Source organism: Rhea pennata, chromosome 5 (assembly GCF_028389875.1).
Source record: "Rhea pennata isolate bPtePen1 chromosome 5, bPtePen1.pri, whole genome shotgun sequence".
Taxonomy (NCBI): Eukaryota; Metazoa; Chordata; class Aves; order Rheiformes; family Rheidae; genus Rhea; species Rhea pennata.
Window position 1 is genome coordinate 59,451,501 of NC_084667.1, and position 27,664 is coordinate 59,479,164.

The window sequence follows — 27,664 nt, forward strand, 5'->3', positions numbered from 1 at the left end:
TTAACATCTTTCAAATATAGAAATGTGATTAGTAATCTTACTTTACCAATAGTAAAGTAGTTTAAGCAGAAACACAGATTTTGAAGAAACTAAAGGCAACACAATGTTGGAATGTTTACCATGTCATCAGCAAGTAAGGTTATTGAGTTTTTGACTATTCAAATACAGAGTATTTAAGTTACAGCCAGATACTACAATCTGAGAGACTGAAACCCAAGACTTTACCAAGCTGAAAGCTTTAGGATGTTTCAGTAGTTAAAAAGACGTACATAAGCATGAAGTCATTACGGTGATGTAAGCGTCTTAATCTTCTCTAAAGCAGATTAAGCTAAATTTAAACAAAACATGACACAAAGTAAAATTCTGGTTTTATGCATTATGTATGCTTAGTATGGATATTTGATGTGTACACTCCTAAAACCTAAATTTGCAAGACAGAAGACTTCAAAAGCATGAAGCTAAAAAAATACATCCTTTTTGTAGCCTGAAGTATTGCACTGCAAAATGACAAAGACCTAGCAATAAAGTCCTTGCACCTTGTGTAATCTTAAATGCCATTTTAAAAATAAATGGAATATTTGAGAAGTTCTAGACAAAAAAAAAGATACTTTAAAAAAGGCTTCATCCTTTTATATGAAGTGTTGGTTAATTCTATTTAAAAGTTTAGTTATAGAAATTTGATAGGTTTTTTTTTTCAAGTATTATTGCATAAGTTTAACATGGAACTTGAAAGACTTGTGCAAAATAAAAAAGCGTATTGTAAATATTAGATTTTAAAACACACTCCATAATACTTCATTCAACAAGTTTAATTCCTTCTTACTCCATATGTTTATTCTTTCTGTAATACAGCAGATGGATTAGGAACAGTTCTAGAACTATATTAACTTCCCTATGGTGGTAACTTGCTTCATTTACAGCAAAGCTGATGAATCACCAAGCTCATACTCCAAGAAAAGAGATCTCTAATGATGGCCAGCACTGGAGGACTCTGAAACAAAGACATGATTTAGACTGTTCAAACAGTAGGGAAAAAAAAACAATTCAGAAATGTAGTTTAGAACTTAAAGACAGTCCACTATCTAATCTAAGCTGAATCTAAGGATTAGCAGATTTGATTGCCCTGCCAAATAAAACGAAAAATGACAAACTATATAAATATATATACACACACACACACATTTAGCTAACATTAAGAATCCCTTTTCACAAGTTTGGAAATTTTTTTAAGAGGCAAACCTCTCAACCCTTCCCCCATTTTGGTATGGCTATTTCTAAATTAAAGCTTATTTATGTTATCATCCTTAAGTATATTGGAAAATATTTCTTACAGATTCAATCTCGTTACTTTCTTGGTAGGTAAAACAAAAACACTACACCTAATATTTAACAGATCTAAAGAATTCTACAAAATGGATAATTTTTGTTTATTTCTACAGCCCTTCTCCCCACATACATAAAAACATGCAATCTTCATTCTGTCCCTAAATCCTATAAAAAGGAAAACTTAGGAGAGTTAGCATCAGTGCATATTCATAGATATTTCCAGATAATAACCATCAATACAGCCAAAAGTACATGTTTTGAAGTTGTCTTTAAAGATTTTTTAAATCAATTACCTAAAACTCAAACTTATTTAAAATATATTGAGCTATTTTTACTGCACTCATTAAACAAATACAACAGGATATTAGATTTTCAATACTTACTGTCTGCCACTGCTTTTTTGCCTGTAGAAAAAAGAAAAGTTGAATGTATTTCTTATTTACATTTTGCAGCTGAAGTTGAATTAATTATAGTAATGATGTGCTGAGCTTGAAAAAGCGCATAAAATTCACTTTTTATACTGCGTATCTTCATATTATATTTATTTTTTCTTAACTGTTTTATTTTTAATTAACTCAAGACTATGTATTTATTATTGAGACACTTACAAAAAGTGTCTTTCTTCAGAATACATACATACAAATTAGTAGTTTTACACAATATATGGATGCATGCACAATGTATGAATGTAAATTGAAGCAATAAGAACTCAGTTTGCTTTAAAATCTTTATAATTTAAATACATTGTTTTGCATTTCAATGTTCTTGAAAGATAAGATTCATAGTGACAGGACATAGATATTAAAAAAACAAACAAACAAAACAAAACCTTTGTAAGAAGAAGAACAGTCACAAGAAGGTTGTGCAAAATCCATCTTTGCAAGTAATCACTTGAATTTTGAATAAGGCCATGAGCAATCTTATCTAACTACTTTGAGCAGAAGTTTGGACTAGGTGATCCCCAGAGGTCCCTTTCAACCTAAGTTATTCTACAATTTACTGTTTTATAAATATTATTTGCGTGGCTCTTTCCCAAACTACAGGAAATGCTACTGCGATTAAAAGTTGTTTTCACTCTAAAATAATTCTTAGCATACAGTTCCCTCATACTAAGGTTTCAGACCTCAAAAACTTACATGACCACATCTACTGTCTAATGAAATTACTAATACTATCTAAATGAAATAAAAATAGCATTCCATGAATACATAAACTTTAGTCTATCAATTTTTGAATTCAGCTTTAAATAAAAGATTAGAAAAAAAGGAAAAGTTAAAGCAAAAATTAAACTATTTTTTCCTCTGTGGCTGTATGCTATTTATATTTACTTAAACAAGTGCTCAAAGATTAAGGATTCTAAAAAAATGTTCTAATGAAAATAAGTTATAGTTCAAAACCAATTAAAAAGGCCTTACATTGATTCAGGATTGATCTACAGGAAAAGCTGTCAATATACTGCAAGTTAGTTATTTGAGTTTTAAACAACTCCTACATTACCTACCGTTCATAATGTAGACACAGTTACATTGGTATCTTAATGATATTTTTGTTCGGGTAATCTTCTACATTTAGCATGTGCAAACTTCTGTGGCAAAGACTTGGCATTAAGTGAGAGTGTGATGTCTTATTTGCTGAATATTTTCAGTGAATTATTTTTAAATGTTAAGGACATTCTTATCTATAAACCAGGATTTGTAATGAAGACTAATTAAAACTTTTCTAATGAGGACTATAGTAACTTACCACCATATGAAATTTTGTAATAGACATAAGCTGTTAATGCTACGCCAACCCATATTTCTTGATAAACGGTAGTGAAATAGAATTTCATGGCTCTGACTGACTTTGGAACCATGCTCTGCAACATCTGAAAGTCATAAGAAGTTTTGCAATGGTGAGTTTTGCAACTATATTCTTATCTGATATACATATATATACACATAACAGCAGCTTAATGACTAAAATATTCCAAAACCTGCAGGACAAAGGTATTTATTCCAACCAAAATAATGAAAATTCAGAGATTAGGTTACAATTCAGGTGCTAACACAAGAGAAAAACAAATAAATTACAGCTGAGGAAAGGCTTCAATGATGAGTCCAGGAACATTTACAGAGCCACAACAGCTAGGTTCTTACTCTCTATCACTCTATCAGTGACAGCTTTTTTTCTGTTCAAGTCTCCCTCAGGAGGAAAGAGTAGCAGTCCTTCTGCTACCAAATTTCTTCCCCGCCTTTCCTCATAGCTAAGGTTTCTCTCCCAACACTGTAATTTCTACTTGTTATAGGAAAACATGGTATTAAGTTATGGAATTCATGATTTATCACAAAAATTATCTTTAATATATACCCCAGAGCAACAGGCCTATCAATGTACTTTATTCTTTGCATCCAGCTTTGGCAGGCAAAGCAAACAGGGACAATTAGATACATTTAAAAATAAAACTTGTCCTTGTATATACATAAAATGTATTCACATACATTTGTACCACATTACATCATAATATACCAAGTTATACTGTGTTCCACTGCAGACACAAAGCACTTCACCTAACCTAATACAATCCACAGAAGTCTGCCACATTCAGACACGAACAGTATATAGCAACTAAAAAGTCATGAGAAGGAAAAGCAGATCTATAAACTTCTATGAGGTAAACTCTCACTCGTTATCTATTGCTAGATGTAAAGCATTCTTTGGCAAGCAGGAAAAAAGGGCACAAGCATAGTCAATGTCAAAACTTCTGCAAAAAAGATGTTTCCTAAAGAATGAAAGCATCTCAATGGAGATGAAAGTACAAATACAGACCAATCCACATTCTACTTGCCTACAGAGAGATATTTTAATCAGATTTATTGCCGCAGGCAGATTTCCTCAGACAGTGCTGTGGTGCCTGCTACCAATGCTATCAAGAACACTGAAAGGGGGAAGATTTCTGGTGCTTAGAGCTTAGAAAGAATACTGTAAGACACTCAGGAAAACCTGTGCCAACAAGGAGGCTAAAAAGGAGGGAAGGGCTTTCCCACCCCGTCCCTCGAGCAAGCAAAACGCACAGCATGAGCCATGCCAATTCCCGTTAACACGCAGCTAACTCCCAGCAAAGCCCTTCCCCCAAGGCCTCAACGGGGTCACGACAGATCCGAGTCGTAGGGCACGGCGCTACTGCAGCCTTTGCTCCGAAACCCGCTCGGAGCAGCGCACTAGTCGCTTCCTCTCATCCCAAGGGCTCATTCACGCCTTCCCCCCGCCACCACGGCCAGCCGCGGCGCCCCTGCGGCCCGCAGCCCCTGCTGTACCGCGGGGAGGCAGGTAACGGCACAGCCCGAGCATCGCTGCCCTCCCCCGCGGCCGCGGCCCACCCCGAGACCCCTCTGCGCGATGCCCGCCTCAGGTAACGGCCGCGCTGCGCCGCGGCGAGCCGCCCCGCCCCGGCGCCGCTGGGCCGAGACCCACCGTTAACGGCAGGAGCGCGCGCGCCGGCAGCGAAGGTCACCGAGCGGAGAAGCGCCTGCGCCGCCGCCGCGGGGTACGCTGGGAAGGGAAGCGCCAACGAGCGACGCGGCGGCAGGGAGGAGGCGGCGCCGCTGCCGCGCAGCGCCCCCTGCAGCGCGGGAGGGGGAGCGCGCCCTGCGCGCGGGCGCCGCGCCTGCGCAGTGCCCCCCCCCGCCCAGCGCACGCCGCCGAGCTCCCTGGCGTCGCGGGCGCGTTTAGCGCCAGGCGTAGCTCCGGTCGCCTCTGCGCGCCCCCTGTGCCGCTCCGGGGCCTTGCCCGGCCCTCAGAGTACTGACTTCGCCCCCGGGAAGCGCGGGAGGGAGGCGGCGGTTAGGGCGGGCAGCTCGGCTGTATGTGGCGGCGGTGGAGGAGGCCGTGAGGGGCGCACCCGCAGGCCCCCCCCCCCCCCCCCCCCCGCCGCGGCCGATGAGTCACGTGCCGGGGCGGGGCTTGGCCGAGGCGGGAAGGGGCAGCGGCGAGGCCGGGCCGCAGCCGCGGTGGTGTCGTCGTCGCTAGCGTTGCCATCATGCTGCGGAAGCTCACCCTGGACCAGATCAACGACTGGTTCACCATCGGCAAAGCCGTGCCCGCCGCCGAGTTCCTGGGCGGCAAGGCCGAGGCCGGTGCCCCGCACAGCGCTCCTGCTGCCCGGGAGCCGTTAAGGGCCGCGGAGTGAGTGTGGAGTGCGGCTCCTCTGGGCTGGGGCCTCCGCGCTTGGTGGGGAGATGCCACTTGAGTTTCAGTTCTTGGGTTTTTTGATCTGCTTTACTACTCTTCTGTATCATCTTGATCCTCACTAGATATATTGTATATATGATTTAGTTTCTTTGGAGTGCTTTAGTGCTGGTGTGCAATTCTGGCAAATTCTAATAGTTGAGGGCTTACATTAGAAGAAACTTGGTCTAGCTTGAGGTGTATGGCTAAGGAGTTTTGCCCAGTGGTATAATGATAAACAAATGATGCTCAGGAGTATTTGCTCACCAGAAAATTGTACTCTCACAGACTGTGTTTTATATATTTAATTATTGAATCAACTCTAAGCAACACTCGCTTGAGTGTTTTTTTTTGGGGGGGGGCAGGCCCTTATAAGTATCATATTGCTTTTGGTGGTTGATTTTTGAGTAACTCATTACAGTAGATTATTTCACCAGTTTGTGTTTCATACATGATTTGTAGCTCAGTGCTTCTCTTTTGAGTAGATACAGCTTCAATTTGTAGTACAGTTTATAAGCAAATATATTTAATTATTGGGTGTTACTTACTTTGTAACTGAAGCTTAATTTGGTAGTTTACCAGATCTCTGCAAAATTGTATTTTGTAAATTATGCTACAAACCTGTAAAAAACCTGATTATTTCGTATCTGATTTCTCTTTCTTCCTGTAATGTTCCCTTCCAGCCAGCAGTTTTCCAGCAGCCAAGAGGGGTGATGTTACATATGGTAGATGTTCTGCCTTTCTCATCAAGGCACAAAGTGCTGCTTTCAGCTTCCTTTGCACTTGTAGCAGTTAGGTGTCTGATCCTCATTCCTGTGTTTTTAAAGCCTCTTCCATATGAATAGATCCATTCAACACTTTCATATACTTTTTCAGAATGTAATTATCAGTGATGTTCCATGACTGAACAAAGAGGATCAGTATGTTAATAGTCTGTCTTGCTTTACTGACATGCTCAAAAGAAACAATTTTGGTGTCTGCTAATTCTGGTAGAATAATGGTTACACCAAACAGTTGCTTTAAAGGAAAAATGCTAATACTAGTTCATCAGTGAAACCTGTAACAAACATATGAATACTCACATAAGACTTTCTTGGACAGAAGTTGCTTTTCCCTAGGTATATATTTGAAGTCTCTGAGTATGGATCCCAGGCACATCTGTGTGCTGCCATGAAATGGATTTCTGTACGAAGGTCCTTTCGTTTAGCCTGTATTTTGTTTCTGTATGTATTTCTGTTTTACAGTTCTAAGAACTTGAGTGCAATATAGATTTTAAATAACATTTAAAAAACTTGAATTTTGAAGAGGCTTTGATTCAGAAGGAAATGCTTGGTTTTATTTACTGACTTTTTAAGGAAGAGATTAAAAAAGAAAAAGCAAAAGTTGTTTTGTTGAGATTGCTTGTAGCAGAGTACTCTATTAATCCTTTTTTTCCATTCTAAAATTCTGACTCATTTCATGGGAAAATCAAAACCAAAGTTATTTAAAGTTTGCCAAAAGGTTATGTTTATCACCTTTTCATTATTCAGGCCTGATCTGTATCTGATTATTGATAAAGACTTTTCTTCCCACTTTTCTTGCCTAAGTTTACGTGCAAGAAATCTGTAGGAATAATACCAAATTTGTAATGGTAATAAGAGACTTTAGTTGTCTCTTTTTAAAAAGAAAAATTACCCAGACTATTTAGTTGGATCATAAAGCCTTTACGTGTCTCTCAAAAAGAAATGTAGAATGCATTCACTTCAGCCACCAATGATGCGTCATTTTCCAGTGCTTTTAAGTTTATCTTTTTAAATGAACTACCTCTAGTATTGCAGCATTAGTAAAAGTAAAAGAGCTTGTTAGGGGATGGGAATAATTCTCAGAAGAATTTCTTTTTGGAATTTTGATCCTTAAATAGGTTGTTAACTGAATGAAAAGAAATTTGGGCCCTTAAATCCTCCTGTGTTTAAAAAACAATTGCATTTTAAATTTAAACATTCAAAAGGCTCAAGTATAGACAAGATAATATTCTCTGATTTCTAGCTTTTATTGGGTTAGCCGTTGTTGTTGTTGGTCATGGTGTTTTTACTAAAAGCATGGAAAGCAGTTCACGAACACCTGTGCAGGGGGGAGGCTTTGTTGTCCTTTGAAATTATTGCCATTCACCTTTCTGTGACTGGAATGGTTTTTGTAAGCCAATTCCTAAATCAACTCAAAAAATAACTGCTGAGTTAACATAAGGAATGGTTTGAGATCATCTTGTGCAAATCATCTAGGTTAAAGTAGAAAGCACTTAAAGAAACAGTTCTTTGAGGTGAGTTCTCAGGGAATGATCTTCAGCAGAGAAACAGTTACTGGCCTGCAGTGATGATACTGCTGTCTGATGTAGTTGAAATATACAGTGTAAGCATAACTTTCAGAAAAAATAGCTGGTCTTAGCTGGCACACTGAGGTGCAGATTCTCTTCATAGCATGTTACAGGAAGGCTAGTAGACTTCCTTAGAACGTGTCTAATTTTCTCCTATTATTTAAATTTGGATGCATTTACAGCTTTGTTCTTTCTAGGTTTTTCTTCGCTTTTTAACTCAAGATGTACATAGCACTTCCATTTGATGAAAGTATTCTGTAAAATTACCTCTCATTCTAATTTCTAAAATTAGACATGAAAATTTATTTTATTCATGAAAAATTAGACATTGGAAACGTCTTAGTGGAAGGCATTTTCTCAACCTTTTTAGATAATTTTGTTTTTCCTGTAAATGTTTCAGTTCCCGCTTTGCTCTATGCTCAGACCCCCATATAAACACTAGAACCTGATACAGTGGTTTAATATCTGTTTCATCAGTAAAACATATGAAAAGGCTTACCTACCCTTAAACATGTTTTTCCTTAGCATTATATGGAGATGTACATCTCCATCTCTAGTTTTTTTTTTTTGTTTGTTTTTTTGTTTTTGTTTTTTTTTTTAGTTGATGATACTTCTTCCTGGGCTCTGAAGACTGCATTTGCATATCTATTTTTCATAAATTTCACTTCAGTATAAGTTATACCTGTGGTCATGTTGTGATCTTTCTGTTTTGACAATTGTAAAGGTAAGTGTGCTTATGTGTCTGTCTACCTGTTTGCAGTCCTTCCCCAAACTATGATACAGCAAATTTGAAGCTACGCATTTTGGAGGAGGGGGCTGTTTTCTAACAGAAAGGTGGGAAGGCAGATCTGTTTTTAAAAACTCATATAAGTCAATTCCCATTGCAGAGGTCTTGCATGGTTGACCAAATAAAAATTACTTCCTAAAACTAGCCTTGTGGTTGTTAATTTTCGGTGGAATATTAATTCTGCTAATGTCTTTGATATGCTTGGCATTTTTTGCCCTCTTTTCCATGGAAAGAGTACTTGAAGCCTAACTGCAAGTTAGGACAGCTTTGTTGATGAGAAACTTCTCTTTCAAACCATTCCTGCTGTCATGTAGGGATCCATTTCTGGATCATTTTAGAACTTCATGAGAAGAATCTGCCACTTTCTGTCCCACCATCAATATGATCTGGGAGGTTGAGATCAATCCCCTTGTTAATTATCCTCAAACTGACAGCTGTACAAAAGGAGGGCAAAGAGTTTATGCCAACTCTGAGTGCAGGTGTAAAAAGTTCGCATGTGCTTTTGAAGTTTTGTGTATTCAGTTTAGGAGAAGTGCAGGCAGCTGTTACTTTTTTTTTTTTTAAAAAAAAAAGTAAAACTGCACTTTTTTATTGTAAACCTGTGGAGACTGATTTGCTCTAGTATTCTACTTGTAGCACTTTGTAAATTAGGTTTATGCAAGAATATTAATTCTGAGGCCTTCTCTGTGTATTGCATGCTTCACTGTTCTGCATGAAATGCTCTCTAGATTTAGAAGCTTTCCAAATACTTTAAAAAAGTAGTTTTGTTATCTTTTATGAAGATACTACAGTGTTTGTTTTGCCCTGCTCATGCTGCATTATAACTAAAGTCTTTCTTGGCATGGAGGATAAAACTGTGGAAAAGAGGGAAATCTCTTCTGGTTCTTCTGTTCCTTACCTACTTGCCCAACTCCAAATGTCATCTTTGCTATATTGGAAGACTATATCAGGAAGCATTTTTTGTTTGTGTTTGCAAAACGCCCCATTTTGCAAACTGGGCAATGCGATGCCTATTCTTTTTTTTATAGTATAGCAGACTAATAAAGAGGATTTGGAGATGGAGAAGCTGTATAGTAAGCATGCAAAAATTTGTATCCTGTGGTGATGGGAGCCCACTTGGAAATTCAGTAAAGTGGGTTCTGGTGTGTATTAATTTTTCCTGCTGTAACTTACGTGCTGTGTCAATAGATGCTACGTATCCAACCAGTCTTGTATAACTTTATTATGAATCCACAGTGATAGAATTGTAAACTGCAACAGAAAAACTTGACATTTAGTTTATACCCCCAAATTTAAGATGATCAGGTCTTGGCTTCTAGAATGATCTACTGACTCACTTGCTAATAGGTTGCTACTGTCTGATTTGATCAAAATGCTGAAGTGCACTATCTGGGTTTCAGGATAACTTCCAATGAGTCAAATGAAGTACAAAATGTATTTTGAAATAAAAGTATTTATGGAATCTTTTTCAAGGATAGAGAACTAGTTATTAAACATAGTTAAAGCCTGTAGAGAACAAATCAGAAAACATTAGGAACAGTACATGCAGTATCTTACAGCTTCTAATGTTGCTTTCATCTTAGAACTTGTTCTTAGTGTTGAGAAACAACAGTTAATCTCCAAAACCTATTTATCAATTTGGTATTGTTGATATCAGTTGAAGCATTTATCTTACACAGGATAAAGTTGCCTTAGAACATAAAAACTGTGACAAATACTGACTTCTTGTCTAACACTTTGCAAAAAGATCGTATTTAAGATATGGGCAGCTTGTTTAAATATGTACCCTCTGTGTGTGTGTGTGTATATATATTTATACATATGTATTTATATATATATATACACACACACAAATACAGGAGCATTTTTATTTTTTAGCCATATAGATATATATGTTTAAAAAATAACGATGTGTTCTTCTTCTCTTCTCCCTCCCTTCGCCCCCTCCACCCCACCCCCCAAAAAAATGTCTACAGCAAGTTTTTGGTTAAAAGGTACCTTTGAGCACAACATCTTTAAGGAACTACACTGATAATACACTGATAAGAAGAGGAGGAGTATCATATTTTAAGCTTGTAGAAGGCATACTGGCTATTACCAAGGATTTTAACTTCTGAACTTAGAGCAAAGGGGAGCATGTCCCGCTTCTCTTGTTTATGGGCAGTGAGCACACCAAAAGAATTCAGATAGCTGCGGAGCTTTTTGAAAGAAACACAAACCAACTTAACTTGATGGATAGTAATACGGTAGATTCCAGATTCTATGAGAGAAGGTGGGAAACATGCTTTGTGTATTTTTGTCAACGTAGCTTGAAACCGTGGGGATTTCATCTTTGTCTGATTTGTTAGAACTGTCTCCACGGGGGCCGAAGTGTTCGGAGCAATTTGTATTCCACGCATCTGCCAGCTGCTCTTGTTGGTTTTCTCTCTCAATGGTAGTAAGAAAATCTTTTAAAACTTGCTTGAATATGTAGACTATTTCCCAAGGTAAAACATCATTTTCTGCCAAAACTTCACGAAATCTAGAAACAAACAAGAATTGAAATCTAATCCTCAGTGCTGAAAACTATTCTGTTTTTCCTCTCCCCTCTTGGCGGGGGGAGGGGGGAGTGTGAGGGAGGAGGAAATGACTGCATTTTGGTCTCATTTATTTCCTTGCTGCCACACTTCCCCCGCCCCCCCCCCCCCTATAAAAAGGAAAGAGATTGGACAATGTGCTGGATGTGGTCCAACTCTTAAGAGGCACAGAAGCTACTGTTACTGGGTGCACTGCTTTCCCCACCCCCTTCTCTTTTCCTCCCCCTTTCCCCCTTCTTCCCTCCCTCCTCTCTCCTGCCATCTGGGTAACTTGATTTAAACTGACTTTGCCCTTAGGTATATTCTGGGCTTTAAAAGGCACACAGGCTTTTTCTGTTCTTTCTACATGCCCTTAGAAAATGTATTTAAAATACAGACACTGGAGAATTTTTCTTTGTAAGATGGATTTCTTTTTTCCAAAAAATGGCAATTTTTTTTAACACTTATTTGGCTTGTTTCATAGTTTCTTCGGGACTTGTGGATAGTGAGACTGGGTTTCTGTATAAAACAGTGCATTGCATTAATGCCTTAATTTGAATTTTGGTTATTAGATTAATATCCCAATAAATATTGGGGAAAACTATAGAGGATAAACTGAAAGCTTTAAGAGGCAACATGTTCAAGCACATGAGACTTCCTTTGTTTTGAGATTAGATCAGGAAAACACTTAAACTTTTTCCATGTATGACGTAATACAGTGAAGATGTCATTTCCAGAGCACCTATAAAAATACATTCAACTTGCTGGTCACTCTTATTTCAGAGGAAAGATCCGAGCCAAATGTAAGTTTGAACTAGATATAAGAAATATCTTATGATACAGTACTCAGAGTTACAGGAATATGAAATTATTACCTGCTGAGAACAGTTCCTGTTTGGCAGGGCTGGATCTGTGAACAGAGAACTTCAAGCTGCCGTTGTTCAGTAGCTGGAATTGTGGCTTGAGGATTTTGGTAGCTCTTCAGCCAGTTGTAATCCATACCAGTCTTCTGGACTCTTTGTTCATTTTCAATCTCTTGCACTAATCTTTCACGCTCTTTCAGGTGCCATTTCAGTTCCCTCAGCAGAGTTTTTGTAACTACTTCTGATCCAGGATACTGTGTGGTTTTGTAGGGATCATTTTTTGACCATTTCATCCATCCAAAAAGTGGCATTTTTAAGCTTTGAGGAAAAATAGTTTATCGTCAAGCCAAATTAGATCTGACAAGCCTTACGCTTTATAGATACTTTATGACTGTTTTCAGATTTAACTTCTACAACTATTTACTTGATTAAATAGACTGTGGTAGAAGTTTGAAAGTACATCCTCACAAAAATACTTTGTCATCCTGGTTATGTGATGTTTAAAAATACATAATTTGAAGTAGTCATTATATTTAAAAAATGATTAAATAAAGTTAAGTAGTGGAATTCCATATTCAGTTCTTTAAAACTTTTGTAGCTTTTTTCTTATTTTAAATAAATTTTTGTTTACTTATCCTCTGGAAACAGAACTAATGGAGTAGGCTTTTAAGTTGCAGTTTGTTACATATCATGCAGACACAAACATGCTAATTGTAATAAAATAACATAAATTACCTTTGCAGTTGTCTGTGAATAGTGTTGTTTCAGGTGAGTTTGCTTGAAGACCTCTTATTCTAGCATATCCTGTTTCCAGGCTGTGGCTACTGCTGAAAGAAAGAATTTTTTTTTCATTTACTCAAACAGTTTTTGGAAAAATGACTTTCTGCACTGAATATGACAGCTTAAGTTTTTCTACTTTTAAAGTTCTTTTTCATTTTGTGCATCAGAGAGAGGAAGCAATCCATTTAACCTAACGTGGTCTCTCAGATACTTTCTGCGAAGTCCATTAAGGTCTCCTACCTCTCAATTGTGTTCTGCTGCTGGCAGCAATTTGAAAAAAGATGGCAACAATTTGAGAGGCTTGTTGCTTAATCCATCCCAAGGTATTGTTGGTAGTGAAATGAATAATGATAGTCTGAAGCGAGTATAGATGTGCTTCTAGCTAAAGTTAAAGCTGTCGCATGATGTGATGCTTGGCTGTGCATAGCTGTAGGTCACAGTTTAGAGCTGTATTTTTATGCCTGTAGAGTGCTAAAAATAACTTCGTTGCTTTTATCATCTAACTAAACTTTCAGGCCATTGAGATGCTGGAAGACTTTTCTCCCATTAGAGGGGAATCGGGCTGTTCTACTGCGAGTTTTAAACAGTTAAAAACTTTCCCTAGTAAGAGATTATCTAATAAAGCCAGCGTTAACTGAGTGCTTACAGGAAAGAGCTATTTGACAATTGCTCAGAGTTATTTCTCATTATTTAATATTTCTTCCAGATGAATTTCATTAATCTCATGGTACTATGCTTTTTCATTACAGTGCATATAGCTGTTAGCATTTTCAATTAACATTTCAAATGTGTTTAAAGCAGCCACTCTGCAGCACCTACAGTGTGCCATAGAAGTCATTAATTAAAGGAACAGAATGATAAGGAAGTGTAAATTCAGGTCAAATGGCTGTTTAAATAACAAAACAAAACACCCCCTCACAACCTGAGAAACAACAGAATTTTAAGCCTTACCAAGGACATTAGTTCTCTGTCAACTGCCTGTCAGTTGCCTGCTCACTCTTTTCTTGATGAGTATTTTGAGCATATCCACTTCTAAGATTCATTTTCAGGGATGGCACTATGCACACTAAAGGTCGCTGAAGCAGCCATTTTCTGTTCCAGTTATCTGGTCTCTTCCTATTAATCTAAACAGTAGGCATGGTATGCCTTCTCTTCTGCTCTCTTTTGTTCTAATGACTGACTGTGCTCCTGTAAGTATTTTTCTTTCCTACTTTTTTGCCTCCACTGGTGTGCTGAACTGTTGGGAGAACAAGAGTTCTGTAAATCTGTTCTAGATGTCATACAACATAAAGGGTGACGTGTATGGCTGTTACTAAAGCCAATATTACTTATACATTGGAAAAATTCAAATGTCAGTATTAATCCTCTTCAGCTGGAAGGTTTTCACATTGCATTGTATATGGTACTGTGAAAAAGGAAGGGAGCTGGGTTTATGATGACAAAACTGTCCTGACAGATTTTCAGATGAAATTAAAATGTTCCTTGCCACCTCCTTTACAGCACAGTTAGCATGTCATCACTTTTTTTTTCTAGTGTATCAAATTGTATTGCATCAGAAAGTAAAGTAGTACAGTGCTGCACAGTATAAAACCATTGTAATGTCTTTACAGATCAAGGGGATGCATACTGAAAGGTGTGCAAATTAAAGAATGAAATGAAAAAACTGTAACGGTATTTTATTGACCATATCTTTGCTTGCCTCATCATGTCTTTGTGAGGCTGGGTATTGAGACTGACGTTTAACTTTCCATCGTCGGAAAACAGTAAAGCCCAAAATTTGTGTTGCCTTTACTTCTTTTTTATAAGCCTCAGATTAGTATTCTAGAAGAGATTACTGTTTATGTTAGGTTAGCATGGGAACTGGAATTTAAAAATAAAGCAGTGGTTTATATAGTGGCTGTCCAATGGTTAGTCTCAAATGATTTGTGGGGAGTTATAATTCTCTTCAACTAGTGTTGAATGTACTCATGGTTTTGCAGTGCTGTATTGGGATAGAAGTTTCAGCTTGACTTCAGCTGACAGTAGATCTGTTCAATGAAAGTGTTACTGAGTTTATTGTTATTAGCAACTACAGCTGTTATGGCTTAATCTGGGGGAAAAGCTGTATTTCTGATAAGTGATTTCCACTTCGTAATCTTTAGGCAGTTCCATGATAAAAATTACGTGTTTTTAAAGAGATTTAGGGGAATACACTTCTGAATATCTCTCATCTTTAGGACTTTGCTTGCTTCTTGTCTCCCACTTGTGTAGGTACAAGTCCTCTGCTCCTCTCCTTCCACTCTTCCCCCCCCCCCCCCAAGTTTTAGTCCTAACACTTTTGCTTTCTTATTGTTGAATACTGAAACTATTATTCTGCTTTTCATTTCCCTTTTCTGAATCTTTCTCTGCTGGTATTAGAAAGTGACTAAATACTTTATAGTATTTGAGTGAGACCATAACATTAATTACATAATTCTGAATAATTGTCATCTTTTTGGGTTTTTTTTCATTTTTTTTCCTAAGCCACAATTCATTATGCCACTGCAGTAGAGCAGGTGAAAATTGATAGTTTTTTTTTTTCCTGACAGCTAACCGTAATGGTCTGTGTTTATAATTTTAAAAACTGACATTTCACATTTTACTTTTCTGTTTTACCTGTTCATACTTTATTTTTCAAGTTTTCTAAGCAAAGAATACAATGAATTCCTAAAGCATCTGTTTGTTTTTTCTCTAGCTTAATTTTCATGCAATTGAGTGAACAAAATCACCTTGTATATAGGTAAATCAGGAAGGATATGTTTTCATATATGTATTTCTTAAACTTCTTTTGAAACTTGGTGAAGATATCCACTGCAGAAAAAGGAATGGCTTTTAGACTTGTTTTTTTGATGCCATTCTCAAATCAGACTTGGAGGAGCACCAAGAATTGCTGGAGCGAGAGTGCAGATTTCTTTCCATAAATGACTTCAGTCAATTTTGATAGTCTTTCCTTGCATATTGTGACTGCTCCTGATGTGTCAGCAGAGGAATTGATTCCAAAAGAATAGCCTTATAAAAGCATGAAAACTCATAGGGTAATTGAGAAAACAAGGGTGGCATCCACTGCATAAAATCTTGTTCCTTGGATCACAGGAAGATTCTTCAATATTGCCTTGCATGATGACTTCTATAAGATCTGGATGTTTATTGGAGGAGTAATCTGTAAAGACAAACTCTTCCTAATCTCGCATGGCAGGAAGTCTCAGGAAGAGACTTTCCGTGGATTGCTTGTTTTTATCCTGTGGATTTATTTCAGCCCAAAAGATTCATTCCCAAAGCTTGATGTCTTTCTCCTGTACTTACTGTATTTTTCCCCCTACCCAAAGTAGATAGGAGGTTTGCATCCAACAACTGTTTTTACTTTTTGAATTAACGGTAAATTCTACTACTACAAAAAGATATTTCTCACTTAGATATGTGGCTAGGAAACCGTATAACCTACTTTGTGGAGAAGTTAAAGACGGGAGGAGAAAAGAGGGGCATCTTCCTTCCTCTCCCCTCCTGTTTTTAGAGTACAGAAATACTAGTTTTTAGTAATTCCAGAGTCAATAATTAAATGACTGTGTGGCACTGTGTGTATGGGTACCAGTGCAGATTATGCTGTGTATGTTAAACCTTGATAGGCTTCTTGGAAGCCTTTCTCTAGAATAACAGGAGAAACGGAGGCCTGAGAGAGAAGCTCTGATGGAGATGTTTTCAATACTGCATTGCAGTTAGCTATCCTCTCTAGTAGTGTCACGGGACAGCACTCTGAAGTGCCTCACTGAAGTGATTTGAGATATAAATGAAACAACTGCTGCAAAAACATTTGATTTAACCAAATATTGTACTGGTGTAAGCAAAAAGGTGGCAAATTGTGACAGCAGGTGGAAGAGACGCTTCTCATTTACTTCAGAAGGCTTTTAGGGCACCTGTACCATCTGAGATGCTACTGACACTTCCAAATAAAAGATGCAAGAAATAAAGCTCTCTTTGTGAGTGGGACACCCATAACAAAATGGCAAGAAATTACTTTCTTAATTCTTTATTTAACAAAGTGTAGATGGTGGGTCAGTGCTAGATAGCTAATTGTAACACGTGTGCATATGGTGTCCTTCCCTCCTCCCCCCGCCCCCAAACGTCTGTAGGTACTAGATTTTTGTGCAACAGTTTGCTATCTACCTCTGCAGATCATTTCAGAAAATAGGACTGCTGATCTTGCAGTGTGTATTTGGTAGGAGAAAATCCATAAGACTAATAGAGAGGCCTCTTTGCTGAGGCAGCTAACAGTAGTACTAATTCTCTTCTGACATGTTTAACCAACACGGTTGTTTCCTATCGTGCTCGCCCGTGATGAATAAAATCAGGACATATTTGAAGCTTTTTTCTTCCAGTCAGACTCTGTAGTGAATGTCTCTGGTGTTGATGATGCTTCTTTAGTAGGCTGGGGTGATTATAAACTGACACCAGTTTATCATCCAGCATATCAGGCATTTTAAGGTTTAGTTTTCATGGGCATTTTGAAATTCAAAGCAGTCTGTGGCTTGCATTGAATTTCATTCAGTGGTTTACTTAAGCTGGGTTATATCAAGTTGGTAATAGCCTGCTTTGGGGTTTATTTTGCTTGTTTTGTTTTGGGACTCTGGGCTATTTGGCCGGGCTTCTTGCCTTGAGAGTTAGAGAGAGGAGAGAAATTCTGAAATTTTAGAGAGCGCCGACGCCGTGAATGTTGCCAAAAGACCGGGACCAATGCTTCACAGAGGAACTGTGCTTTTGAATGAACGAATGAATACCAACGTCCATCCAGTTTCTAATTTGTATCTAATTATAACAGCTTTAGCTTACGGAAGTGACTGTTGGTGTGCGAGGAAGCAGTGTGGTAGTTGCTGTGGGGCTCGTTGCCGTCTGCCCCAGGGGGTATTTGTGCTCCTCTGAACAGCCCTGTTTCGACGGTGGCTGCAAAAAGAGGAGTTTGCAGGCGGCTCATCTCTGAGGAGGACCCTGTGCTTTGAAGCCTGGCAGTTCGTCTCGGTCTCCCCAGTGACATAAAATCCCAGAGCAGCAGGGTTGTGGGTCAGTCGGTCTGTCTGTCTGTTTGGTGTTTTGTTTTTTTTGGAGGGGTTTTTGCAAGCTTAAGGATTTGGGCTGTTTTGTCCTGGCATTTGTGGTTCTTAACTTTTCTTGGCTTTTAATTTAGATGGGGCAGAATACAAAAGATCTCAGTTATTACTTTGACACAGAAAAAATATTTTTCAGATGCTAGATTTTGTAATTTATCCAAATCCAAATGTTTTCTTTTGGGTTCTTTGAGATGTTGCAAAGACGTTTGTGTGCCCTCTCTGTCTCTTTTCCTATCTAGTTGTGGTTTTAAATTAGGAATTGTAAACAGCTACTAGGGGGAACGCTAGTGTAGGCCTGTGTAGTTCCTATATATGAAGATTTTATCTTGGAATCTAGCACACTAGATTTTTAGCATCACTCTTGAGCATGTGTATGTGGGGGAAATGCACTTCACTGATTCTTAAAATGTTTGGCAAATCATTTTTTTAATGTGTAATTTAATATTGAATGCCTAAGCTTCACTTGTTCTGAATCCTAGTAATGATCCTCTCCTTTTGAGACCAAAATGTTGGAGGCTTTTGAGTGACAATACACTATTTCTTTCAAGTTAGTGTATTTTTGTAGGTGAGAGCAGCCTTTTAAAAGTATTGAATGCCAACTGCCGGTTAAAAGGAAAGGCATTTTTAGCATGTCCTTCGGTAAACCCAGTGGAAGGTTATTTACTGTTACGGCAAATGCTCAGTTATGTAAAGTGTCACGTTATCTTAGTTTCAGAAAGAGACTATGAAACAGCCTACTGTATATATCGTAGTGAAATTGTACAGCAAAATACTGCTTTGTATGCCATAAAATTAAGCATTTTTCAAGTGATTTTCCCCCCACCTCCCTCGGAGTAGGCAGATGGCTCGTGTGTGTGAACGAAGCCATGGTGTAGGGTGGTGTGAGCCACCTGGAAAGCGAGCGAGGTGTGTTTCAACTTTAACTCCCAGATCTGTGTGAACAGAGATTTTTATGATAGATGAGGAAAATATACCTGTATTTCTTTAAAAAAAAAAATACTGCCCTAAAATTTTTTTTTCAGTTGTTTGCCTCTAAGAGGAAACGTACTTGAAGTTATATAGCCTTAATATGAGTCTCTATCCCAAACCTAAATAGTAAAAAATTACCTGGAAACTTCCTTGTTTAATACACAAGCATCTTGCTATCTTTGAAATAACATTATGTACTCTTAGCATTTTCTCTATACAGCCGGATTTGCAAGTAAGCAATGTTTTTCTTTTTTCTTTCTTTCTTTTTTTTTTTTTTAATCAGGGAATAACACTGTATGTACCTTTTTCAGAGGATTTTCTTTGTTGTATTTTTGTTCTGTTTTTTAGCATCACTTTCAGAGCTGTACATTGCATTCAGTGTGTGCATTGGAGTTTTTGTGTATCTCACTGAGAAGAGCCAAATTTATCTGTCACAGTTATGGTCCACATTTGATGCTTATTTTGATTTTTGAGAACTGAGTGTGTACAAAACTTTTTTAATGCCGTATTTACTGAATGGAGGATTTCTTTTGTGATGGCTGTGCTCACTTATTTGAGGTCATTCTGTAGCTTCAAGAAAAGGAAGACCTTTCTCTAACTGAATTTATTTAAAGAAAAGCTCCCTCAGTATATTTGAGAGCATTTACATTTGGATGTGTCAACAGTTTCTGGTGTTAAACTGTGTTCCCTTCTAGTAACTCTCCTAAAGTAACAGTTGCATTTAATCTTAATGTAAATGACACTGTTTTTTCATACAAACTCAAATAAGTAAATGTTTTTATTAAAAAAAAATCAGATGCTTAAGATCATTTCAAGTAGTCGCCTGTAAAAGTCGCACTTCAGCAAAAGGCTCTTCGGCCACCTTGGCCGTGCCGGCCGCCTCCGGCTGGCGGCCGCTCGGCGGGCTCGAGGAGCGGTGGTGCCTGCCGCCCGCTCCGCGCGCTCGCAAGGCGGGCGAGCCTCGAGCTGCCTTCACGGGCAGCTCCTGTGCTGCGTCCTGCAGGTGTCAGAGTGGTCAAGAGTCGCTCAGATTGACGTTCCTGGTTGTTTGCTGATTTTCTGTACTAGATTTGTGTTCCCCAGTGGTTTATAATGTTGTCAGGTTTTGGCCATTTAGAGTGGTGATGTCAGATTTCTGCTTCGGCTTCAGACTTCAGCCACCAAGGTCTGGCCACTCTTGAGGGTGAAATGCGCTCTGGATTTGAAAGAGATCAAAATCTGACTGTGTGTTTTCATGAAGGGGATGAAAGAAGATAAAACTAATCTCAAGTCTTATATTTCTTTGAATTGAAATGACAACTTGATGTTTTCAGTAATTGCTTTAGAGTCAAGAAGATAACTTTTACTAACTCTTAATTGGGTAAAACTTTGAAATTATTTTCATATATGCCACTGAAAAGTTGCAGTTTGCCTATTCTGTAACTTATCGGGGGATCAAAAAATGGGTAAATTTTAAAATCAGAGAACAGGCTTGGAATTAGAGATGGGTACATCGAGGGAGACTAAAGAGTTGAGTGAAAAGACTGAAATCTGAAAGCCGAGACATACCTGTTGTGATAGGGCAGGTGTTCCAAACCATGAGGGCTTTTCCTATGTAAAGAGAAGTAGAAATGGAGAAGTGGTAACTGTGATATGTTGGAATGGCGTATGGTCAATAAGGAGAGGACAGGAGAGTTCCCTTCATTAGCATCGCCCTTCCCGAAACTGGAAAGGGGTTGAAGGAGTCTCATCATGCCTTTGCTGTCAGCAGCTGAAAACTCATTAGAAAAATGTCTGTGTATAGGATGATACCTCCTACTGCAGGCTTATTAATGATTCCCTGAAAGGATTGGATTGTGCTCATGACTTATGAGGGCTTCGTAATATTTCTTGTCTCCATTTTGCTTAAAAAAAATGCACAAAAAGCTCACAGAATAATGGTAAAGCTGCAAAGTTCAACGTAAAAAAAACCCTTAAATTGTGTGATGAGGGTTAGTTGTCTGTTTGCTGATTTCATATGGTTTTCCTTTGGCCTCTAGCCTGGTTCAGTGCATAGAATAAGCAATACTCATTCTTAATGAGTGGCTATCAAATATTTTTTTATTCATTGTGTAGCCCAAGGTTTGTTTATTTACTACATGCTGTTTTCTGGAAACAGAAAACCTTAATTTTGATTAAAGATTAATAGATCTTTATGTGAAAAGATTAATATCTTTTCACATATTGCTGATGGGGTCATAGTGTCCTTATTTTACTGGTAAAATATATTGGTATAGAGTTGTTATGTGTGTTCTGTGAGCCTTCTTTGAAATACTTAATACCTGATCTCTAAAAGCATGCAGTTGAGCATATCTGTATTATAAAGCTGTGTTTCTTATTAAGTTCACCTGCAGCTTAAATACTGATGCTTCTGCTAGGTAGTTGCAGGAAAGGGGATGTACAGTCCTGCCTTTCTCACCCTTAGCCTCTGCCCTGCAGTGAATTTTTTTTTGTTGAAGTGACTTGACTGCTATGGCTCAGGGCTCTGACAGATGAACAGTATCCACTCTTCTATGACAGCATTTATTGGCTTAATCAGACTGGTTATTTTTGTTCTTGCAGGACACTGAAGGACAAGTTGAATTTAGTGCATAACCAGGTTTCATTATCAAAAGATGTGTAGCCGGTGTACTTAGTGAGGCTGCAGCCTCATGAAAATGAAAAATAATGGATTGCATCACTAAAATCTGGGTAACATGCCCATAGGATGGGGCCAAATTAAGATGATAAGGCCAAGTTTAATTCTACTGTTTTCAGCTACTGAATGCTTGGGATTAATACTTTTGTATTTTTAGTTTTTCCTTGTGTTTAATATGCATTCAGTGGAATAACCTACTTAACAAGCAGGCTGACACAATCTGTATGAATTTTGTTTCCGAAATATACCCCAGGTAGATCATGGAGCATGAGGAATGTGCCTTGCCACAGCTATTTCAGAAACGTTAGAGTGCTAAAACTGATATAGGCTATTTTTTGAAAGTATGGAGCTGTTTTTTACTTAGAGGTTATGCAGGTATATGGAATCATGTTGAGCTTTGCATTAAGAAATATTCAAGATATAGGCAAAAATCGTCTTAGCACTGTACTTAAAATACTGTTAAAAGAGGCTAAGAAGTCATTTGTGAATTCATATATGTTATTCCTTTTGCATCTTGCTGACAGCAGTATGGTAGTAAATACTTAATTCCTGTAGGAGGAAATAATGGCCCATCTGAATGAATAGTTTGTGGCAGAGCTAAGTAGGTATAGATTTGCCTTGTCAGGGAAAGTGGGTGCTCTGTGGCATCACGATACTGTGAATTAGTCCGTAATGAGAAATGGGTGACACAGTGCCATGCTAAAAACCTGTGATCAGCTTAACCAAGATGGATCCCCATAAATAATAATTATTTAGGTCAAGAGATAGACACTTCTGCAGCAATATCTGTGCATAAAGTGTCTCAAAGGCAGAGTCTCTGAGAAAGTTTATGTATTACATAGCTCCGGGCCCTGTGCAAGCCTTTGCTCAAATTACAGGGCAGATACATAGTTTTGACTTTCTGTTAATATATTGTTTAAAATGGAGGGGATTTTTGTGTACACCTCTGCTGTTCAAACATCTAAGTTCATTTGATAATTATACAGTCATATATGCTACTTTATTTACTAGTGAAATCCAGGTGGATTTGTTTACGTTATTTACGTAGAACAGAATTTGTTATCCCATCTCATTCTATTATGTCATGGAAAGACTTTTTGCCCTATGTATAATGGAATAAGTCTGCATTTTTGTTAAATTCTGCTACCTAGTGATTCTACTAGTTTGTTCCCAGATCATCCACCATCATCTCTTGCCTCCAAGACAAAAGCTCTAGAAGGTCTCCTTAAAGCAGTGAAGTGATGGGGTTTGCTCACATCTGCCTCCTCTGTCTCTAGGGAATCACACAAGAGTTACGTGTGTATTCTTGGTTGTGTTGTGTCAAGAATTGGACAAACAAGTATTTTTGTCTTTGTTCAAAAGAAGTCCTAGACTATCATTTGGAAAGAAATTACTAGGAATTGACAACCTACAGGTTCTTATTTTGGGAGCTCAGTTTCATGGAGTCCAAATAAAAAGACTTAATGTGGCCCTTTTCTCAGACTAGTATGTAGCTACAGAGCCTGAATTAATTTGTGAAGTTTGGTTGTTGAAGTAGATCCTGAATGACCTGGAGACCCTGAACTTCCTGAATAATACCTTTTTCCCCAGAATTATCCATGATCCTTAGATTAGGAACCATTTATTGAATTGTTGTTTTTGTGCTCTTCAGGCTCCCTATCAAAGAGAGTGTTGGACGTGAATATGCTGAGAAACTCAGACAACTGGATGAACAAGAATTAGGTGTATTTGACAATGATCAGCTTGTCCTTAAACCAGGTAAATACATATTTGGTTCCCATTAGAAACTTGTATACATCTCCTTTTGTTTCCAGTTGTTTTTTCTTTCCATCTCTCTCCTCCAAAAAAACCTACGAAAACTAAATCCATAGTTTCTGCTTATCTAATGCTCTCTGTGCATTTGTTCTTTTGACTTGGTATTAAAAATTAAAAACCTTATTTTCTATGTACAACTGTGTATAATGCTGGCATATCAATATATGTGTATACATCTGATCTGCGGTATTGATAAATGCAAATAATATGATTGAAATACATCTGTAAGTAAAAGATAACTGTCATAACGATCACTACAGAAGATTCTATTTAAGAATACTGTGGACTGAGCATATCTTTCTTTCTGTTTTCCCATTTTTCTAATCTACGTTATTTCTGTGTATTTTTTGATTGTCACTCTGAAATGCCTTTGGAAGAAAGAAATCTGATTGCACCTCTTTCCTGGGAGCTCTGGTAAAAGCAGTGTGAAGCTGACTCGGCTGTCAGGACAGCTTAGCTTCAAATTCTGTTGCTGTGCTTCTTAATTTTCAAATTTGTTAATGTAACTGACTTTTCAAGGAAAGGACATTTGTGTGTGATGTTTTTTTATTATTATTTTGCACTGTCATTCTTTGTGATTTCTGTATCCATTTGCTGATTTCCCCTCCCTCCAATTTTGACAAATCTAGAAATTCTCTGGAAATTACTGTCCTAAAATGTCTCTGCAAGTTATGTGACTTCTAGAACTCAGGTGGTGCTGAAGCTATTTGTTTGGCCTGTCATTAGCTGGGAGGCAGTTGCTTCAGTTGGCCTGTCCGGCAACTGCAGCGCATTTGGCCATCCCTCCTGCACTGTCTAAACTAACCACAAAACACTGTCTCTTGTTCAGTTAACAAATTACCTAAGGTTTTTTGGAGACAAGGAGCATTGAAAGGTGAGAATGAGGGATAAAGGAATTAGAAGTGTAGACTGCTATAGCTCAAATGTAAGAGGATCAGCTAGTAGGAAACCAAGCTTAGGTAATTTTGCAGGCCATACAGCAACCTGTCTGATAGAAGTACAGTGTCCTCTAGTTTTTCATGTGCTGTACTGGTGAAGGAGGGGGTCCGTTTAATAAAGACTTCTGCCAAAGGTGTGCTATCAACTTAATTGAGTAGCACTGGTGACGTGCTTGATTTTGAATAGAACTGATATTTGCAATGCTCCGGTAAAAATAAATAGGGATATAACTTACTCTTGTTAGGAAGTATTTCTGCATGTTCATCTTTGTAGGTTTATTTTCTAAATATCTGTTTTCTCTTTGTCTATCCTAAAGTGTTTCTTCTTGAAATTTATACCTTCAATATTCATTCTTGTCTTCCAGTTGTAACACATTTAAATAGCACTTAGTTACCAAGAACCTAAAAATATTACTAAAAATAATAACATATATTCTGATGCTATTTATAAACTAGATGGTTTTGCCTTTTTTTTTTTTTTTTTTTCTTCCTTCCTCTTCCTATTCGTTGTCTTTATCATGGTCTGGAATCTCATTTTTTTTAAAGTTATTCCTTGCTGTGTTGATGTTTGTCTCCTCTGATCAGCAGTCTGCTCCCAGCTGTATGGTATCAAGTGAGGGGATCTGAAGAGACTGAATAAGGAGGGCACTAGAAGGTGCCCTGTGGCGTTCTGGGACTGAGCTGCCAAAACTCACCTAGGCACAGAATACAATAAAAGCTTTAGGAAATTTAAGTTTTTATTGCTATGAGCTTAGACTTACAAATTCTGGAATATTATCTTAACATAAGATAACAAAGAAGCTCTGACTGAATGTGAGGGTGGCAATATTAATATTCTGTGTTACAAAATTGTATGCTTTTTTAAAAAAAAAAACTGCTAGTTGCAGCCTTAGTAATATGCTAATTATGCAGATTCTAGGTAGCTATAGGTCTTAGAGCTCTTATCAGCTATATCTTTTTGGAAGCGTGTGTTCTAGCTGAGAACGCAAACTGTCATTGATGATCAGATCAGAGATTTATTTAAACCAGCCCATATTCTCTCTAGTTGTGTCCAGTACAAACGTAGTCAAGAAATAAGCTGCACAGCAAGGCAATCAAAGGCTGGTTTGCCCTGAAGTTTTGAGAGTCGGCATCCCTGCAGTTACTTCTTTCTTTTTTGTTGCTGTACTAAGTGTAGGTGACAACATCTTTATAAATGGTCATCCTAATTTAAATCTTGCAGTGTTACTGAAATTGAGTGGTGATATATATTTTATGCAGTTGTCTTTTACTAAGTTCTGTTGAGTTTTAATTTACTGCCTTCCAATTTCCTTGAAGGAGCATATGCTTTTATATTCCAAGGGCAAATAGGAATGCCTGATTTCTTTCCCTTTTGGGAAACCCAAGTTGGTCAGGGAAGTGTAGGGAAGAAGTCTGCCTTTCTGCATAGTAGAAATGATACAGCTGTGAAAAGGAAATTGAAGTGACTAAGTAAAAATGGAATGAAGTACCTCTTCGCAATTGCTATCCAGAACAAGTGCAGCATCAGTAGTAGACCTTTCCAGCCCATCCAGCTCCTCTCACGTTTGGTGCTGGCTGATTTGGAGCCATTCAGTGAGGTCATGGGGTGTGCAGAAGGAGTACCTTACAGAGCTATGCGCAGGTTTGAGATATATGGGACACAGTGCTACTCCAGGCATCCTAGGGAAAACAGTTTTTTTTTTTTTTCTTTTTCCCTTCAGATCTGAATATTCTAAACCATTTTTGTTAGGAGCTTGACTCTCAAGGAAACTTCTAAAATCCTTAATAAATGCTCTTAAAAAAGAACCCTATTTCATTATTCTTAGACCTTTGTGGATAGCAGGTTTTTTCTCCTCTTTTGTCTTCATTATTTTCACACTATTTAGTGGATCTCTTGTAGGCATCATTTAGATCCCAGGTGTAGTAATTGCTAACAAGTTTAAACATGATTTCTGATCAAGATTCTGAAATACAGAAAACATAAGAAATTAAGTGACAGAGTTCCTTTAATGTTTTGAGTTCAGGACAGATGCCTGAGAAGAAAACTAATAATAGCACAGATCTTCACCCTTTGTGTACAAAACATATGTAAGTTGAAGATGACTGCAATGGAAAACAGAAGATCTCCCAAACGAAAAATAATTACTTGGAAGAATTTGTTGGGAATTCTAGGGAATTATTGGGAATTTTGGGGCATTCTTTAGCGGGACTTCCAGACTAGCTAGCTTGTTTTCAGTGATCAAGAAGAATACTCACCATGAGCAGACTTTGAATTAGGCTTTTTTTCTTGGTGCTCAAATCTGTCTGTCAAATGGCAACTTTGTATTGTGTATTTTGCCTTATGACTGGTGCAGCTTGATTTATTTCAGAGTCCTCCTTAAGCTTAGGATCCCAGTTGTTTCCTGTAGCTTTGTTTTCCTGCTAACTGTAGTCATTTGATGGGTTTGTAGCTGAACAGAAGAGTGATCAGTGACAGAGTAAGCTCTTCATCTGACTCACTTAACCAGTACTTTATTTTCTGCCTCTCATTTTGATTTGATTAGGGGCAGATACCAAGATCCAGCTGTGCAGTCTTTTCTCCCAGAATGGGCAAATGCAAAATTTAACCTCATGTTAAAGGATCTTTCAAATTCAGTTCAGGAAGCAGGTATCAGAATGAATATATCTGCTCTGTGGGATACAATAATTAATTGATATGTTGGGAAATTATTGGGAAATTGTTCCTTCTATGAGTAGTAGTCTGTTTTAGTCATCGCAGTCAACATATCTTTACAGAACTCACGTAATAAATTAGAAGAAAGTGACCAGGCAATTCATCTTTTCTGTAACTTTGTTTCTTCATGCCCTGCCTGTGACTAGAGAAATGAATATAGGTATTTATTCTGCGTTGACATCAATACCTCCTATACTACAGAAATACTTTACTTGTCATAAATCAGAGTGCTGGGCAGTTGCATGTTTCACTCACTCACTGTTTTCAGGTGGAGTGTCCTGCATTCTCTGTATGTCAGAATTCAAGGTAGATGTTTGAGTATGATGCCTTACAAAGCTGTGCATCTGTTGTGGTTGTTGTCTCACTCATTAATGCTTTCCAGAAAGCATAAGCAATTAGAAAAGTGAAGCTTTGTGCCTTTCTTACAGAAAAATCTATAGTTCTGTAGCTCACTGGATCTTTAGATGTCTCTGTATTTGCAGAAGTGATCTGCTTTTTAAAGACCAGTTCTCATTTTGGGACTACAGAGGTTTGAAGGGAAGCAGGCAAGGTGATCTATTACAGAAAAGACCAATAGTTGAAGGTAATT

At 37.9% G+C, this 27,664-nt stretch overlaps 3 protein-coding genes across 4 annotated transcripts in view; 1 reads left to right on the top strand and 2 right to left on the bottom strand.

Moving 5' to 3' along the window:
• Nucleotides 1–794: 794 nt before the first annotated feature.
• On the bottom strand, nt 795–4,888 carry ATP5MJ (ATP synthase membrane subunit j). Its single transcript, XM_062577918.1, has 4 exons — nt 4,780–4,888; nt 3,070–3,193; nt 1,710–1,730; nt 795–991 (listed from the first exon to the last, which is right to left on the bottom strand). The coding sequence occupies exons 2-4, from the start codon at nt 3,191–3,193 to the stop codon at nt 966–968; spliced, it is 171 nt and encodes a 56-aa protein (XP_062433902.1). The 5' UTR covers nt 4,780–4,888; the 3' UTR covers nt 795–965.
• A 5,761-nt stretch (nt 4,889–10,649) lies between these two features.
• Nucleotides 10,650–13,859, bottom strand: RD3L (RD3 like). Of its 2 annotated transcripts, none has more exons than XM_062576278.1 (4): nt 13,819–13,859; nt 12,823–12,914; nt 12,100–12,405; nt 10,650–11,190 (listed from the first exon to the last, which is right to left on the bottom strand). In XM_062576278.1, exons 3-4 carry the CDS (start codon nt 12,396–12,398, stop codon nt 10,893–10,895), a joined length of 597 nt encoding a protein of 198 aa, XP_062432262.1. In that variant the 5' UTR covers nt 12,399–12,405; nt 12,823–12,914; nt 13,819–13,859; the 3' UTR covers nt 10,650–10,892. The 2 variants fall into 2 exon arrangements, with proteins under 2 accessions (XP_062432262.1, XP_062432260.1); XM_062576276.1 differs by lacking the exon at nt 13,819–13,859 and adding an exon at nt 13,108–13,274.
• Nucleotides 13,860–20,593: 6,734 nt separating this feature from the next.
• The window catches only part of TDRD9 (tudor domain containing 9), a 54,948-nt gene continuing 47,877 nt past the window's right edge, over nt 20,594–27,664 (top strand). Inside the window, exons 1-2 of the mRNA XM_062577700.1 lie at nt 20,594–20,598; nt 23,261–23,367. Coding sequence (XP_062433684.1) covers nt 20,594–20,598; nt 23,261–23,367 — 112 coding nt within the window. The remainder of the gene's footprint in view (nt 20,599–23,260; nt 23,368–27,664) is intronic.